The sequence below is a fragment of the Rissa tridactyla genome, chromosome 4, assembly GCF_028500815.1.
Source record: "Rissa tridactyla isolate bRisTri1 chromosome 4, bRisTri1.patW.cur.20221130, whole genome shotgun sequence".
Taxonomy (NCBI): Eukaryota; Metazoa; Chordata; class Aves; order Charadriiformes; family Laridae; genus Rissa; species Rissa tridactyla.
The window spans coordinates 15820071-15837592 of record NC_071469.1 but is presented as its reverse complement, the minus strand read 5'-3'; the positions used below and the strand labels follow the sequence as shown (position 1 = coordinate 15837592).

The 17522-nt window shown below is 43.5% G+C and overlaps 1 protein-coding gene across 5 annotated transcripts in view; it reads left to right on the top strand.

Annotated features, from left to right (window-relative positions):
- Nucleotides 1-6508: 6508 nt before the first annotated feature.
- The window catches only part of PLEKHA7 (pleckstrin homology domain containing A7), a 167845-nt gene continuing 156831 nt past the window's right edge, over nucleotides 6509-17522 (top strand). For 4 of the 5 annotated variants that reach the window (XM_054198362.1, XM_054198359.1, XM_054198361.1 and 1 more), the window contains exons 1-3: nucleotides 7177-7309; nucleotides 7467-7543; nucleotides 7732-7789. In XM_054198362.1, the coding sequence (XP_054054337.1) occupies nucleotides 7227-7309; nucleotides 7467-7543; nucleotides 7732-7789 (218 nt within the window). In that variant the 5' untranslated portion in view covers nucleotides 7177-7226. Of the gene's footprint in view, nucleotides 6791-7176; nucleotides 7310-7466; nucleotides 7544-7731; nucleotides 7790-17522 lie in introns of those variants that run through there. The other variant, XM_054198363.1, reaches the window with a different exon arrangement.

The following is a 17522-nucleotide window of genomic DNA, read 5'->3' as shown; positions in this document are numbered from 1 at the left end:
AGGGATGTTCATATTCAGTTATTTGATTTTATTCTGGAAATAGCAAAGTACAGATACAGATTTTGGCATACTTTAAAATGTATCACTGTTCTCCCAAGGCAGAAGAAACTTAACAAAGTCATCCAAATAAGTGTTCCCAGGAGACGCAGACAGAGCAAGTAACACTAGCAATGCATTCATATAAAGCTGCCAAAGGTGGGTTCAAATTTGCAGTATTCAGGGATCTCAGCATGTCTCCTTGGATTACCCAGTTATCAACAAAGGGAGCCTCAAATCTCCTAGCTTTTATTAGACCCTTAATCTTGTTGAATAGCGTATTTCACTTCCTTTAACCGAGTTCCTGATATTGTGGCCTGAAACTCCTAATTTAACCCCAAATAGCTTCTTCCAGATAGTGCATCTTCCACTAGACCAGGTTGCTCAAAGCCCCATCCAACCTGGCCTTGAACACTTCCAGGGATGGGGCATCCACAACCTCTTTGGACAACCTGTTTCCAGTGCCTCGGCACCCTCACAGTAAAGAATTTCTTCCTCATATCTAATCTAAGCCTACCCTCTTTCAGTTTAAAACTATTACTCCTCATATATTACTACACTCCCTGATAAAGAAGCCCTCCCCATCTTTTCTGTAGGCCCTCTTTAAGTACTGGAAGGCTGCTATAAGGTCTCCCTGGAGCCTCCTCTTCTCCAGGCTCAACAACCCCAACTCTCTCAGCCTGTCTTCATAGGAGAGGTGTTCCAGCACTCTGATCATCTTCGTGGCCCTGCCCTGGCCTTGCTCCAACAGGTCTATGTCCTTCTTATGCTGGGGCCTCCAGAGCTGGATGCAGTACTCCAGGTGCGGTCTCACCAGAGTGCAGTAGGGGGCAGAACCACCTCCCTCGACCTGCTGGCCATGCTTCTTTTGATGCAGCCCAGGATATGGTTGGCTTCCTGGGATGCAAGCATATACATTGCCAGCTCATGTTGAGCCTCTCATCAACCAACACCCCTAAGTCCTTCTCCTCAGGGCTGCTTGCAATCCATTCTCCACCCAACCTGTATTTGTGCTTGGGATTGCCCCAACCCATGTGCAGGACATTGCACTTGGCCTTGTTGAACTTCATGAGGTTCACACGGGCTCATCTCTCAAGACTTTTCACTGAAAGGGTTACGAAACATTGGAACAGGCTGCCCAAGGAGGTGGTGGATTCACCATCCCTGGAGGTGTTTAAAAAAAGGGTAGATGGGGCACTTAGGGACATGGTTTAGAAGTGGCTTTTGTCAGGGTAGGTTAAAGGTTGGACTTAATGATCTTAAAGGTCTCTTCCAACCTCAGCAATTCTATGATTCTATGACTGTCCAGGTCCCTCTGGATGGCATCTCTTCCCTCCAGCCTGTTGACTGTGCCACACAGCTTGGTGTTGTTGGCAAACTTGCTGAGGGTACACTCAATCCCACTGTCCATGCCACCGGCAAAGACGTTAAATGGTGCCAGCCTCAGTACCAACCCCTGAGGAACGCCACTTGTCACTTGGACACCAAGCTGTTGACCGCAACTTTGAGAACAACCATCAGCTAGTTCCTTATCCACCGAGTGGTCCATCCATCAAATCCACGTCTCTCCAATTTAGAGACCAGTATGTCATGTGAGACAGCGTCAAATGCTTTGCACAAGTTGAGGTAGATTGTCAGTTGCTCTTCCCTTGTCCACCAATCCTGTAACCCTGTTGTAGGTGGCCACCAAATTTGTCAGACATGATTTACCCTTGGTGAAGCCATGTTGGCTGTCACCAATCACCTCCTTATTTTCCATGTGCCTTAGCAGAGTTTCCAGGAGGACCTGCTCCATCATCTTGCCAGGCACAGAGGTGAGATTGACCAGCCTGTAGTTCCCTGAGTCTTCCTTTCTCCCTTTTAAAAAGTGGGGGTTATGTTTCCCCTTTTCTAGTCAGTGGGAATTTTGCTGGACTGCCATGACTTCTCAAATATGATGGATAGTGGCTTAGCAACTTCATCCACCGGTTCTCTCAGGATCCAAGGATGAATCTCATCAGGGCCCATGGACTTGTGCACCTTCAGGTTCCTCAGATGGTCTCAAACCTGATCTTCTCCTACAGTGGGTGATTCTTCATTCTCACAGTCCCTGCCTTTGTCTTCTGAGACTTGGGCAGTGTGGCTAGAGCACTTGCTGGTGAAAACCAAGGTGAAAAAGCTGTTGAGTACCTCAGCTTTCTCCATGTCCTGGGTAACTAGGTCTCCTGTTTCCTTTTGGAGAGGGCCTACATTTTCCAAGTCTCCTTTTTATCACCGGCATACCTGTAGAAGTTTTTCTTGTTGCCCTCGACATGCCTGGCCAGACTTAGTTCTATCTGGGCTTCAGCTTTCCTAACCTGATCCCTGACTGCTTGGACAATTTCTCTGTATTCCTCCCAGGCTATTTGTCCCTGCTTCCACCCTCTGTAGGCTTCCTTTTTGTGTTTGAGTTTGTCCAGGAGCTCCTTGTTCATCCATGCAGGCCTCCTGGCATTTTTGTCTCACTTCCTTTCTGTTGGGATGCATTGCTCCTGAGCTTGGAGCAATCCTTGAATATTAACCAGCTTTTCCTTCCTTCCAGTGTTTTAATCCCCTGGTACTCTACCAGTCAGACCCCTGAAGAGGCCAAAGTCTGCTTTCCTGAAGTCCAGGGTAGCGAGCTTGCTGCGCATCCTCCTTTCTGCCCTAAGGCAGAACTTGAACTCCACCATTTCATGGTCACTGCAGCCAAGGCTACCCTTGTGCTTCACATTCCTCACCAGCCCTCTCCTTGTTGTCAAGAAAAAGGTCCAGCATAGTACCTCTCCTCATTGGGTCCTCTATCACTTGGAGAAGTTATCATCAACCCATTTCAGGAACTCCCTGGATTGCTTATGCCCTGCTGTGTTGTCCCTCCAACAGCTATCAGGGTGGTCAAAGTCTCTCATGAGGACCAGGACTCGTGAACATGAGGCCACTCATATCTGTCTGTATATCTCCTATCTGTGTAGAGGGTCTCATCCGCTTCCGCTTGGTCTTCCTGGTCTGGTGGCCTGTAGCACACCTCCACTGTAATGTCACCCATCCCTGCCCTTCCTTTAATTCTGACCCGTCAGCTCCTCATCCACCCCCAGGCAGAGCTCCATGCACTCCAGCTGGTCATTGACATAGAGGGTGACACCCCCTCCTCAGGTCCTCTGCCTGTCCTTCCTAAAGAGCTTGTACCCTTCCATTCCAATACTCCAGTCACAGAAGCCATCCCACCATGTCTCCATGATACCAATAAGATCATAGCCCTGCAGGCATGCACATATCTCTAACTCCTTTTGTTTACTCCCTGTGCTACCTGTGTTTGTATAGAGGCATTTAAGTTGGGCCCCTGATGAAGCTGACTTACTGGCTCCAGTGGTTGGAATGCCTTTGTGCCACACTGAAGGTGCTCTCCTGCAGACCTGTGATACTTCTCCAGGCTCTGGGATCAAACTGGTAGGAGTGGAATGGATTGAGGTTTCCCTCCCCTGGCAACTTTAGTTTAAAGCCCTCTTCATGAGCTTGGCAAGCCTCTGACTGAAGGTGCTCTTCCCCTTCTCTGACAGACGGGCCCCACCAGCCCCCAGTAGACTCATTTCTCAAAGTGAGTCCCCATGGTCTAAGTAACTGAATCCCTGGCTATGGCACCAGTCCTGTAACCATTTGTTGATTGGCCAGACTCGACTGGCCCTTTCAAACCCCTTCCCTTTGACTGGGAGGACTGATGAAAAAAATACCTGCACTCCAGAGTCCCTTATCACCACTCGCAGGACTCTGTAGCCCTTCTTGATACTCCTCAGATTGCTCCTGGCAGTGTCACTGGTGCCCATGTGAAACAACAGTAGTGGATAATAGTGGGCTGTATGAGGCTTGGTAGTCTCTTGGTGACATCTGTGATATGAGCCCTGGGTAAGCAGCAAGAAGAATCTGCTAATCTTATCAATGCTTGAAGGCATTCTTCCTCCAGGGCTCTAAATCACAAACCTACCTCCTGATGAGCCCAAAACAAGTCAGCTTGCGAACTTTTATGAATTTAGAGTAAGTTTTCACCTTGATCTTAATTTTAGAATAGAGTTCTGCAAGTTACTGTAATAAAACATGCTTTTGCAATAATGCATTTTTCTGAAATTAACAGGTGTGATAACATGCTAATATTGCAGGCACCAAAATGCATCAACTCAAGATTTGGTCATATGTCAAGGGTAATAAACTGAAACAGGGACCTTCTAACTTGATGTAATGAAAGTGCCTTCACCACAAGAACATGGGAACTAGTTCCTAAGAGAGGCTGTGGAATTTCTGTCCTTGGAGGTTTTCAGATCCTTACCTGGACAAAGGCCTGAGCCACCCAGTCTAAATTCAATGCTGACCCTGCAGGAGGTTGTACTAGATGACGGCTGTCTCTTTTATTGCAAGAACTGAGGAGAATGAAATAGGAGATGGGTTCAAAACAAACAAAAGGACATGATTTTTCATACACGGTTCAGGTAAGATGAGCATTAGGAACACTTTGCTACTGACTGTTTTGGATGATAGAAGTTATGTGGGCTCTAGTCTGGACAGGTTCACAGAAGAGATCTATTAGGAGTTACATATGGAAACATCTTGCTCAAGAGCCTTCTGAGCTCTGAAAACAAGAACTAGATGTAGATACTAGAGTTAAGGGAAGAAGCTGGGGAGTTGCATATGATTGCCTGGCTCTTGCACTCTTTCCTGGCACCTGCTCTTTTTGATCTGAGACAGAATACTAGGCTAAACAGACATTCAGGTTGACCCAGTACAGATGCTTTTAGGGCCTGAAATCCACAACACAATAATGTTTATTCACTTAAGTTACTATTCACTATAAGTGGAGAAGCCTATCTTATCGTGGTGGTCTAGTGGCTAAAGCATGGTGGAGTTACGAGATAAATTCAATGAGTTCACACAGCTGACACAGCATGAAAGACTTGCTTCATAGCATCAACGTAAATTAATCTCTCTAGAGCAAGAGTTTGTCTTATTTCTACTGCACAGACCTAAACACACAATGACACTAGGCAACTTAACATTTGATGTACTTTGTAATTGGCATGAGAACTGACCTTATTGAGGGTTCTGTAATTACTCACATCTAATCACATTACCAGAATGACTCAAAATTGTTAGGGTTTCAAAGAAAAGCAGCACAGAAGTTTTAGTTGCAGAAGTTTTAATCAAAATTCTGACTTTGAATAAAGGGCTAGAAGATATTCTCTCCTGCTTCTGAATTGCAGATAAACTAAAATTCTGTGAATTGATGGAAGATGACAATATTGAGGAAGAATTTTTGATGGTATAATGTCAGGGAAATCAGTCTACAGAAGTTAGCAATAGTTCTGCAGGTGTAAGACTCTGCTAGACTTTCACAAAACCCCCACCAAACTCTTGATTTCTAGCCTATGCTTTCTCATGTGCAACTGAAATCAAATTACTTTCCTACATTTAGCCTGTAATGGGTCCCAAAGTAATGACCATTCTTGGTCTAGTATAGCATCATCTCTTCCAACGCTATCTAAAAAGGGAGCCCCACACAATGCAATCCTGAGCCTGCAGACAGCTTGCATGCTGTCCGAAACTCCCATGAGATAGAGCAAAGTCCTCTCTCTTCCCATTGCTCCTGTTTTTCTTGCCTCCTACTTCCGTCTGATGATGTCTTTTGATTATTTAGAAGAAGGAAAAGCATACATGTATTATTTTCCCTGTACTGCAGCATTCTCGCTCTTACACCTTCCATACTGCATGGTTTCTCCCTCTCTCCCACAGCCATGCCCTCAGTTGTTCTGTTTTTCTTTACTTGCCTGCCCCCATTCAAGCCCGTCTATGCTTTCCCACGCCTCTTTGCAGACTCTCTTTCCCCTACCTATGACTTTCGTTCTATCCTGAGCTAGCAAACATCCCATTTCCTGGCTTTTTGATCCTTCTCTCTTCCCAGTATCAGAAGAGCAAAAACCCCACGGAGCCACACTTGAGTCTACCACTGCTGCCCTTGTTGAAAGAAGCAGGTGCAGATTTCCCCACCCTGAGCCCCCTTGGCTTTTTCAGTCCCCTTCTGCTGCTGCAATTATCGCTACCGCCAAGGCACAAGCTGGGACTCCTCACCAGGGACCCATCATTGCTCTGCTGCCTGGCATAGAGGACCAGAGGAAGAAGCGTAAGGGCTCTGCTGTATGGCAGCCCACCTTTGCCCGTCCCATCCACTCCTTCCCTAAACCACATTCTCAAGTGACTGCAGCTTTGCCTGGAGCACTTAACTCTGTCCTTAGCTGTAGCTTCTCCATGCACCAGCACTGGTAGAGATCTTAATGTCACCGGTCTGAGCTGGGAGCGAGTAATGAGTAACTTAAATTCACCTAGCGGGTTCTCTCATGTTACTGCTCCCTCCTTTTCTAGGTCATTGATGAGTATAGGGATTGGCACAGTCCCTGGTGATACCGGTGACAGCTCTACTTTGTGAGCTGACTGTTATTGACTCTCTGCTATCTTTTAACCTTGCAGCGATCGTCCTCTGTGCCCGAGGTTCAAAGTCCTTACGGCCTTTCTCTCCTCATCTTCCACCATTGGTGAGAGTGTATCCCGGGACATGGTGGAAATCAGCTCTCACACATGTACTTATCCTCCCTTTTGTCACGTTTTGGAGGGTCGCTAGGACTCCGGGACTGGAGCAGGAGACTCATCCGGCCTCTTCGCTGAGGGAAGAGCATCTTTAAGGCTGTGCACCCTCCCTGTCAGACCGCGAGACCCCGCGGTACGCTCCTTGCTGCCCGGGCGGTATCCCCCTCGCTGTCCTGCGACTCGGGGCCGATGGCGGGGGGCCCCTGTGTCTCCCCGGGGCGGGCGGCTCCGCCGGGGCGTTGAGGGGACGAGGCCACCAGCCCACGCGGGACTGTGGGAGGGTGGCGGGGCGGGCGCGGGGCAGCGGCGGACAAAGCCGGCCCGGCGCCACCTCAGGCTCCCGCCCCGACATCCCCCCGCGGGCTTCTCCGCGGCTTCCCCGGGCAGGCGCCTGACTCCCCGAGGGAGGGCAGGAGGTGTCGCCCCTCACCCTCGCCAGGGCGCCGCGCCTCCGGCGGCCGCGGTGGCGCTGCCGAGCAGAGCCGGGCGCTGGGCGCCGAGCGCCGGCCGCCTGCCCGCCCGCACCCCCTCCCCGGCCGGCTGGCTGGCTGGCTGCGCGCACGGCGAACATGGCGGCGGCGGTGGGGCGGGACACTCTACCTGAGCACTGGTCCTACGGCGTCTGCAAGGACGGGCGAGTCTTCTTCATCGAGTAAGGGGGGCTGCCGGCGGGCGGGGGCGGCGGGGGAAGAGGTGCGGGGGTGGAGGGTGGCCCCGCTCCCGCCGCTGCCCGCCTCCCTCCTCGCCGGCCGGGCGGCCGCACGCAGTCACTAACAGGTGCATGTTTTCCGCTTCCCCCCCGGCCCCAGCGACCTGACCCGCACCACCACTTGGCTGCACCCTCGCACCGGGGAGCCCGTCAACTCCGGCCACATGATCCGCTCAGGTGGGTGCCCGGGGGCGGCGGCCCCCGCCCTGCCCTCGCGCCGCGCACCGTTAACGGCCGCTCCGCTCCCCCTCATCATCGCCCCCCCCGCCCCCCCGGCCAGCGAGGCGCCCGGGGCCGCGGGCGAAGTTCTCACCCCTCCTTCCCCGCTTTCTTTCTCTCTCTTCCCCCCCCCGCCTCCATTGCAGACCTGCCCCGCGGATGGGAGGAGGGCTTCTCGGAGGAGGGCGCCAGCTACTTCATCGAGTGAGTACTGCCCTGCCCTGCCCTGCCCCGCACCGCCGGCGGGCGGCCGTTGGCGGCGCGGCCCCGGCCCGCCCGCGGGGTCGCCTCAGAGCGGGAGCGGGCGGGTGGGAGTGTGTGTGCGTGAGGGGGCGCCGGACCGCTTCCGCCCCCTCCCCCCAACCCGGCACGTCCGCTGATTTAATTAATTAATCAACGCGAGGGAAAGTGACAACGAGGTGTGCGGTTTCGGCGGATGGGGAAAGTTGGCTGCTGGGAGCGGCGGGATGCGGGAATTCCGCCCCCGCCCGCCGCGCTCGCTCGCTCGGTGGCTGGCAACAGGTTTCCTCGGAGGCGGGCTCTTCGGTTTTTGTTGGTTTTCCTTTTTCTCTTCCCCCCACCTCTCTTCCTGGTATTTAAAGTGCGGTTTGTGGCAGGTGGAGCGTTGCGTTGCTGAGCGCCGGTCATGGTTGAAGGTGGATGGCTGGTTGGTTTTTTTGGTTTTTGGTTTTTTTTTGTTGTTCTTTTAATTTTAAATGGCTCGTGGCTGCGGATGCAGCATGGGGAAGTTTTGCCAGCAAAAGGCTTTCAGTGTTTCTTCCCAGAAACGGGGATGAACAGATGAAATTGCCTTGCCTGGGCTGGTGGTGGCTGTTGTATCTTTAATGTAGTATATCTTCTTTGGAGAACACCTAAAAACTTGAGATGTGCTGCCTGTTAAGGCTCTCTTATTCTATAAGATGCAAGCATGTTGCAGTAAAATAGAATAATTAAGAGAGCTTCTGTTAAACATTACGTATATAATGCTTTTTCAAATGTAAACACTGATGTAAAAGTAGAGATTTAATCAAATCAGTAAAACTCTGGTACACCCTGGATATGGAGTTGTGTGTCACTTACAATGTCTTTGCATTTTCCTTTGGAAATCTGAATGCGTGACAAATGCAATGAAACTAACAGAAAAGGATTGCAAAACCCTCAAACTACCTTATTGCTTTAGTGACCGACTGGGATGGTTAATCCAGGTCATAAAGTACAGTCCCTTATAACCACTGACAACTGTGTCACAGCATCTAGTTTTGAAATGCCTGTAGAGCGTACCCCAAAACCTTTGACAAACTTGAGGTTTTTAGTAAATATCAAATTTCAGAATGATACTGGGCCAGGTGAAGGAGGGATTGACTGAAGGCATCATAAATACTTCACACGGCAGGATGTTTGTTAAATAAAATCCCAAACGATCCTAAAATCTCCTTTTTTTCCCTACAAAGGGGTAAAAAGCCCATCAGTCCCTGTTTGGCTGAGCCAGAGAATTCCTTACAGTGCAGGACTGGGCAGTTAGTTTAGCCCAGTTAGTTAGAGCAGCAAGACATTGGAAAGCAGCTGAATGCCACTTATAGCAGCCACCTTTTAACTATCACCAATGTATTGAAAGAAAAGTTATGTATCTGACTGGTGGAACTCTAAAACATGATAACTGTACAGTCTGTAAATGTAAAGTAAACAGATACATCAACACAGACTTCTTTCTTCTTTGTAGGAATACGTCTGTTTGTTTGTCCTTTCCAAAAGCTTACTGGTGCAATTTTAGAACAGCTTAGATTCCTTTTCCTGGCTGCTGTATTTGGAAGACCATTCTCATGTCTTGTTCATCAGGCAGTTGCAAAACTTTTAATTTCTGATCCATTAAATTATAGTTGTGTGTAGTGCATTTTCATAACTTGTGCTAATAGCATTCTTTAGCTTGAACCGGAATTGCTGCAACGGAGTGTGTATTTTACAGAGCAATTGGATAAACTCGACCATCTTTAGCTAAGTTTTGTGAGGAGCAACAGCAGTTTTGCTGACATAAATCTGTTCAGCTGTACTGCTTTCCACCAAAGATGCACCTGATACGGTATCCTCTTCAGCAGTGATACTTCCCCCAGCACTGCTCTAGCCTCTCTCTTTTCAGTTCAGAGGCTTCTTGAGCCAAGTGGAATTTCTGAGTTTTTCTTCCATGAACATATTGAGCTCCCCTTGTGCTCATGTAAACATCAGCATCCTTAGATGAGGATTTCCATACTTCACTGCTCTGTTCATTCCTCCTATGTTGCTTCCACGTGATGGGTTCTCAGCTTACAGAAAAGGTTGCTGGTCCCTAAACGCATGATTTCACATGTTGTACTACCAAATTCCATTTTCTGGCATTCCAGCTCACGGAAACCATGAGCTCTTCTGCATAACTACCCAGTCCTCTTTGTACTGTTGATAGTTTCCCATGTGGTGTCATCTACAGAAATTTCTTGAGCACATTCTTATTCCTTGGCTACTAAGTTATTGAAGGGCGTCAGGATGGATGCTATAAGTAATGCCTTTCTCTTGTGATAATTTCTGCTTTTAATACAACCTGTTGTAGTTTTTCCTCTCTGGTCAATTTATTTGTTTATCTTGTAAGTCTTAATTCTATTTTAAATATTATCGAAGTATTATTCTTTAAATGTAATTAAAGTATTACTAAGGATTATTTCTATTTTAAATAATTTGATGTGGCAGACAGTATCAAACTTTTTATTTAAATGTATATTGGCTAACTCCACTTACATAACTCATTTGTGGTACAGCAGTAATCAAAATGTTAGATAAAACATTGGAGGTGAGCTGTCTTTGACTTAAAAAAATTAAAATTAACTGATCTTTTGTCCATTTACTTCCATGTCTTTATTACTCCCTCCAATATGATGGACAACCTTGAAACATCATATATTAAAGCAAAGGTTTATATAAGTCAAACTTAATATCAAAACCAGGTAAGCTTTTCTCCCCTTTTCACATACCATGAGTTTGAAGATTTTTAGAACTCCACTTCTGATGGATAGAAGCTCTTCAAATTAACACGCTTTGGTTTCTAATGTGGTTTTTCTTATGTGTCAGTGCTGTTCTGTAGTTTAAGGGGGACTATTGTGCCTTCGTTTATTTACTTGAGATGTTTGCTTGAAATCACATCCCCTCTTAGTCTTGTTTTGCTCCGCTAAATAAGCTGGGTTCTTTGTCCAGCCCTTTAAAAAGGGCTCTCCGTCTGTTTGATTATCCTGTGGTTCTTCTCTGCACCTCTTGCAATATGAAGTCATCTTTGTTACATGTGAGTGAACAGAATTGTACGCTGGAATGAGCTGTTGTGAGACTCTCAAAAAACAAAAGTGCTTTCTTGGCTCTAAAAATTTCTCAGGTTTCTGCATTTTAGTTTGTTCGCTTATTTGGGGAAGACACCCACAGTGACAGCACATGTGAATGCTGTGAATTGCCTCATACATTCTGATCTTTCTCTTCCTTCACTGCTTTAAGACTGTAATTTATATTAGGAAGCCATGTATGAAGCTACATTCTGGTTCTTCCCATTTGGGCACATCCACATCTTCCTGAATGATTTTCTTTGTTCTGATTAGGTTTCTTCAGGTTTTCTTGATAGTGGCAAACCCTATTAGCTCAGTCCTGCCTTTTATCCTTAAATCACTAAATAAAACATTAAATAAATGATGCATAAAATGATTTTTCTAGATCTCTATTTGGTAGTTTTGGTAAAATCTCGCTGTTTCTTTTGTGGCTTATTTGCAACTTAAATAGCTTGTCCTAAGGAGAAAATGGGTTAACTTTTTATACAATTTCATGTCTTTCCACATAATTGCTTCAGCATCTTTATTACTCTTAATCAAATAAAGACATCGTGTAATCAGCTATACTCAATAGAGATAACAATTTTGAAAGGTTGCAATTTGGTCACCATCGCTTGTGAACTGTTAGACTTTTTTTTTATCAATGTGACTTATTTCCTCTTTTCTTCGAGTGACAAAAATATGTGAACACAGCAATCTAACTTTTTTTTAAACCAAAAAAAAAAAGGAGTGTTCAATTTGCTCAGCATGCCAACCTTCCATCTACTTTAGGAGGAATATTGATTTAGGTGTGGTCATAGGACTGGATGTTTCTTTGTCTAAAAGTATCATGGATGTTGCATTTTCTGACTTTGAGTGCTGAGGACAGCTTGCACTACTCTTTTCCATCTCTTGTTTTGTTTGTTTTCTCTGCTGATGTTTTTGAAATATGTTGTGCTTATTGGGCAACTGCTTTGTGTTTGAGTTACTGCAGAAAGGAGGTTGTTGGTGAGCATATGTGGAATTGAATGAAGAATTGACAATGCTTGTTCCAGTTTGTTTCTGGTAACTGGGTTGCTGATGCACAGTGCTAAGTGTGGTTGGCAGACTCTCTTTTTGGGGAAGAAGACGTGACATGCAGGGAAAATAGTGACTGATGGAAAAACAGTGCATGCATGTATTATAGTTCAGGCTTTTGTTTCCATTTGCTTATTATCTTTTTCTGATCATCTGAAAGACTTAATGAAGTTGGAAAGCTATGAAAGTCTGGAATGCTTTTTTTGTTACCTTCTTATAGCTCTGAAAGATTGAGATGAGTATTTATGTGAAAGGATGGGTTCTTCCAGTATCAGATACCTAGTTGGTGTGTATTAAAGTATGTTAAAACAAGTGGACTGCTGCTATAGAGGTTGTTTTAGAATGCTGCAATAATAATTGCACATCTCAAAGGTATACATATCATTGAAATTGTAGCCTAAAATTGAGAACAAAAAAGTGGAATTCAGCACTTAAATATCTGAAGTTAACCCTTTGTCTGTTTATTTCTGAAATTAGTTTTTAGTCCAACTTGGCCTCTTCTTCGGCTAACAGTGGATGTAACAAGAAACCAAACTTTTAGCAAAATTGCCACTGTTCATAGCAGTGGTCTGTAACTTTGTAACTGTTTAATTGTTTTATTTAGCTTTTACTGTATGTAGGAAATACGCACGGTATGTGTTTTATGTGTTTGGAAATATTAGACGAGCAAAGAACACAGAAGTTTGTGAACACCAAATTGAAGTCTGCCTTTAACTTTGATTCTGTTGTGCCAAATGTGTACACTTAGATACCACGTCACTGAAAACCACACAAGAGCTCAGATTCACCTGCTGTGGGCTGTAGACCATACCCAACTAATGATTATTTAATCAGAGAAGCCTAAAGGGGAAGAGACCATCTGGATTACTGAGTTCAGTCCTTTCGATTATCTGAAAAGATTGTTTTATAATCTCATTAATAAATTTAATCAACAGGTTTCTTCTGCCCTGCAGAAATTCCGGTCTTCCCCACTCCTAGTAGGATGCTGAAGACTGTTTCTTTTTAGTGGCTGCTTAGGTGGACTAAAGCATTACTTACTCTGTGTGTTTCATGTCCTAGTGTAAATACAAATCATTATTATTTTTTTTTCTTGCTCTGTTTTCCATGATGGTTATTGCTGCAGAAGCAAAAGATATTGGAGCACTTAACTACTGTACGGAGTAGTGATGTCCCTCATAATGAGATCTTCAATATAGATTATCTTCTTTATGGTTCTTGGACCTGTGCTTAGATAAAAGGTCTCAATTAGTGTATAAGTAAATATATAAACTGATATGAAATCCACCTGTGAGGAGCTGGCCTATGAAGTACTTCACTCTGTCATTGCTGTGTATAACCAGTTTGAGTTGGGTAGAGTTCCCGAAGTAGAATAAAAATTGTGTAGCTGGAACCACATGAGAACTTCACTAACCAAAAGTGAAGATGTTTACACCATCACTAGCAAATTTGAGGATAGTCTCTGGAAAAATGAAAGGACTTTGTGTACTGTAAAATGTCACAGAGAAACTTTTAGGAAACGAAACCTGGACTGGTTCCATGACAATGGGTAAAGCTCTAGTTTGGCTAAATCTTGAAAGGCATCATAAGCAGCAATCAGTAGGTTATGACTGCTTACTAGAATTCAATCAGGAGTTGTCCTTGAGGGAATTAGACTTCATTGAGGTAATTTGTACGGGCGGAAAACCAGATATTAAATTGAGAAGTGGAAGAAAAATGCTAGAACTGGCTTTTGTATAGAAATACGAGGGTAGCCAAGCTGTCCCATCCTGCAGTTCTGCAGAAGCAATAGATGGTCTTGAGCGGCCTCTACTGGTTCACTGGCAGGAAATTAGGCAGCAAGAGAAAAGCTGCCAGGATGGGGGTCGATCTGTGTTGGTGCTTTTTATTATTAGTTTTTACCTTCTTGTAAGGAAGTGTTCTATTTGGGCAATGGGAAAGAAGAACTACATATACAGTAAAAGTAAATAGTATTGCTTATACGAGTTTCTCTATATCTCTTCTTTTGCCCTTTGTTCTCCAGCTCTGGGCTTGATCAGACAGCCTGTTTAATAAATTTTGTTCTCCTGTATTGTGAATAGAACTGAGCTGGGAATATTGGACCTGCTGGGTAGATACAGTAGCTATGTTTCGTTCAAGTTGGGGAAACAACTAAGTGTCCTTTTTTGATGACAGCTAAAATGAGAGATCACTCATTAAAGAGTGAAGTAAATGCTGATAGATTTGTACTCAGGCAGAGGTTGCTGATGATTGCAGAGAGCAAAAGAAGTACTTTGTAGTTTAGGTCCCAGAAAGAGGCGAAAACGGTACATTCATGCTGGCTGAATTGCAGAGTGCCCTCTGCAAGAGCAATCTTGGAACTGTGCATAAGGAAAAGGCCATGTGCGGTTTGATTCAACACTGTATATGAATGAAGAGGAGCATTGTATGCATTCCTTGGAGGCAGGGGGAGGAGTGTATAAGGGGAGGTGCTGGTTTTGTTTTTAAAGCAAGGCTGCACCAAAAAGTACTTAGCTTGGTTTGTCAATCCTTGTTTGCCTTTTTTCCAAAATACACACGTTGGAAAACTGGATTTTGACTACCTGAGGAGGCCAGCAAGGATAACATATACTTAAAGCATAGTTCCCGTTAACTTGAGGTATTGTTTTGGCTGTTGAACACTTCTGAAAAATCAAAATTTTCTGTGAAATAGAGGGACAGTCTTTTGTTCTGGTTGGGATTCTATGACTTATTTGTGTTGTAGCTCAGAAACAAGGATACGAACTAGTTCTTCAGAGCTGCCAGCATCCACATTTTGTTCAGCATACATTCTAGCTTCTTTAATATGAATCTGTCAGAAAAAAAACTTCATTCATTCAGCCTCTTTCCTGAAGTAGTGTCCGCTTCTGCATTCTTTGTATCTGTGTGCAGGTGAACATGAGCGTGTGTTTTAGGAAGCTGCACATTGCAGTGAGGGTTTCATATTTCTGAAAGTCTGTCTAAAATGTAAAAATTAAAAATAAATACAGCTGTACCAGGTAGATATTGCAATAGTCTGAAAAATGATCTTCTGTTACATTTCAGACTGCTTTTAGAAGCGTGCAATGTATCTACCACATCAGATGAGGAAATAGGTAATCTATTCAAACCTTTTAATTTCATTTTGTTACCCATTATCTATCAGAAAAGAGAGAATGTCAAATATTTGGGGCAGCATAATCTTGATATTAATACTACACATTTTGTTGAAGAAGGTTGCTTCTTCAATCTGTCCGTAGCAACTGGACCTTGTTAAAAGGATTATCTGTCTGCAGGCAAATATATTGTGCATGATGTTTTTGTATTTTATAATGGAGGAAATAAAAAAGTACCTTTTCCAGGTGACTCTAAATACTCGCAATATTAAACAGTCTTGGCAAGTGCTTCAGTGAGGAGGGAAGTGAACGTTGTGAAGTACATAGGTGCAGGTTTTTTTCCCGGCTTCTATGCCCTGCATTGTCCCATCATTCCATTTGCTGCAGCTGGAATATTTTAAAATAAGTTTTCACCATGTTACTGATCAAAGTTTGCCATTATCTCAAATATTTACATTTCATTGGTACAGATTAAGTGTACTGCTTCAGTATTGTAGTGCTGCATCCCTGCAAAGACCAACTTGAATAATGTGGTGTCACATTTACTTAATATCACATCCGATTCTATCTATCTGGTATGACTGTACAGTCTAATTTACTGTTAAATCTAATTTGTTTTGTCCTTGCCTCCTAGATGTGCTTTTTTAAAAATGTTTTTTTTTATGACCTTGGCTTGGGTAACGGTAAAGGATGGGGCTAAAACCTCATTTTATTTGTAGTTTAATTGTCTCTTCCTGCAGCGTTATTAGACAGTTTTACAAGGTCTGCTCTGAGATATTGTCCTTAGAAGCAGAACTTTTAATTTAAAAGCAGATTTGTAATTAAAGATGTTAAAATCCAAGAAGAATCTGGTTAAGTGCCCAACCCTTTTCTTTTTGATTGTCTGCCACATAGGACTTGGCAAGAACGTCACTGACTTGTCTAGACAGGTACAAAAGCTTGTTACCAATACATAGTAGGTATTTGCTTTTCTGCCTGTAGTTTTCTGTTTAAACCCTTGTTTTCCTTATTGCTTATCTGTATCTTTATAAAGGGTTTATTTTTATTTTAATAAAAAGTACAACCAAAACCACCAAAACTTTAAAAATGACATTTGGATACGTGCTGAAACAATGCATTTGAGTAATACTGGATTTTATTTACAATGTTTTGTCAAGTGAGGACTTTTATTATATCTTATTTACTTCCTGGAGGCAAAATATCCTGAACTAAGGGCAGAGTACTGAATGTTTTGAAAATACATGTTGATTCTGCAACATGCAGGTGATTTTTTCCCGGAGCTCCATATAAGTTATGATTGTAAATTATGACTAAGCAGAAAAGCTGCTGTTAATTTTTTATTTTATTTCATCTGAAAAAATGTAGAGTTACTGGATTTTTGCAAAGTGCATATTTGTTTCAATACGTCATAGTTTCACAGTCATCTTCAAACTAGCAAAATCTTGAGCAGCAGCTTTCACTTGACTTTAATGTTGACTTGGTTCTTTGCTTTTTGCAGTTATTTCTCTATCCCTTTTCTGGGCGGAACAAAGACTCATTTTGATTAACTTAGGATATTGCTTTTAATATAATGGAGAACAATGAAAAAAGAGAGGCCCTGTTTGTGTCAAGCAATGTAAATCAGAGGGCAAAAGGCAAATTAATTTTTTTTTCAATAGGTGTCTTTTTAAGCAAATTTTTAGGTGTCTTAAATGTGTGCTCTACAGGTTAACCTCTTAGTGCTTGAGTTCCTTGCCTACTTTGGATCAAAGGGAAAGAAATGAGGTTTATCCTATTACCTAGAATAATAAATCTGTTAGATCTGTTTCAGCAGAATGTTTAAACACCTCTGCAGACAGAACTATGCTAATGGGTGTGATTCATTATATGTAATTTTTGCTGGTTGGTAAAGCAGCATTAGTAATATTTTCTTTATATTTTTCTGAAGATCAGGAATTATAACATTAGCTGTTTGCATGGTGAGATAAGACTGACAAAATCTAGATGTAGACAGTTGTTTCACAGAGGACATGGTGGTTCAAAACCACGTTGAATTGCCTGAACTGAAGTAAAATTAAATTTATAAAAGTTAGCTGCAAAATATTGAAAACCATTTTTCTTAGACAATATCAAACACTTGATATTTATTGTTACTGTCTCAGGATATCAGCCCTCTTTTTTTTATTTTTTATTTTAAGAGAGTCATTTGTGAACCTGACATTTTTTTAATGTAAAGTTGTTGCTTGCTTTCCAGTTAAGACAATGATGTTGTCAAGTGGCTTAAGAGAATGTTTTTATTTCCTTCCTTGCAGATCATAGATAGGTGCTGTTGTTCAACTGCTACTTTTGTGCTTTACTTTTTTAGTATAGAAATACTTGAATACCTAAAACTATTTCAGATAGTGGTAAGATTTATTCCTTCAACATTGTGTATGTAATTACTCCCAGTATTAAATGTTA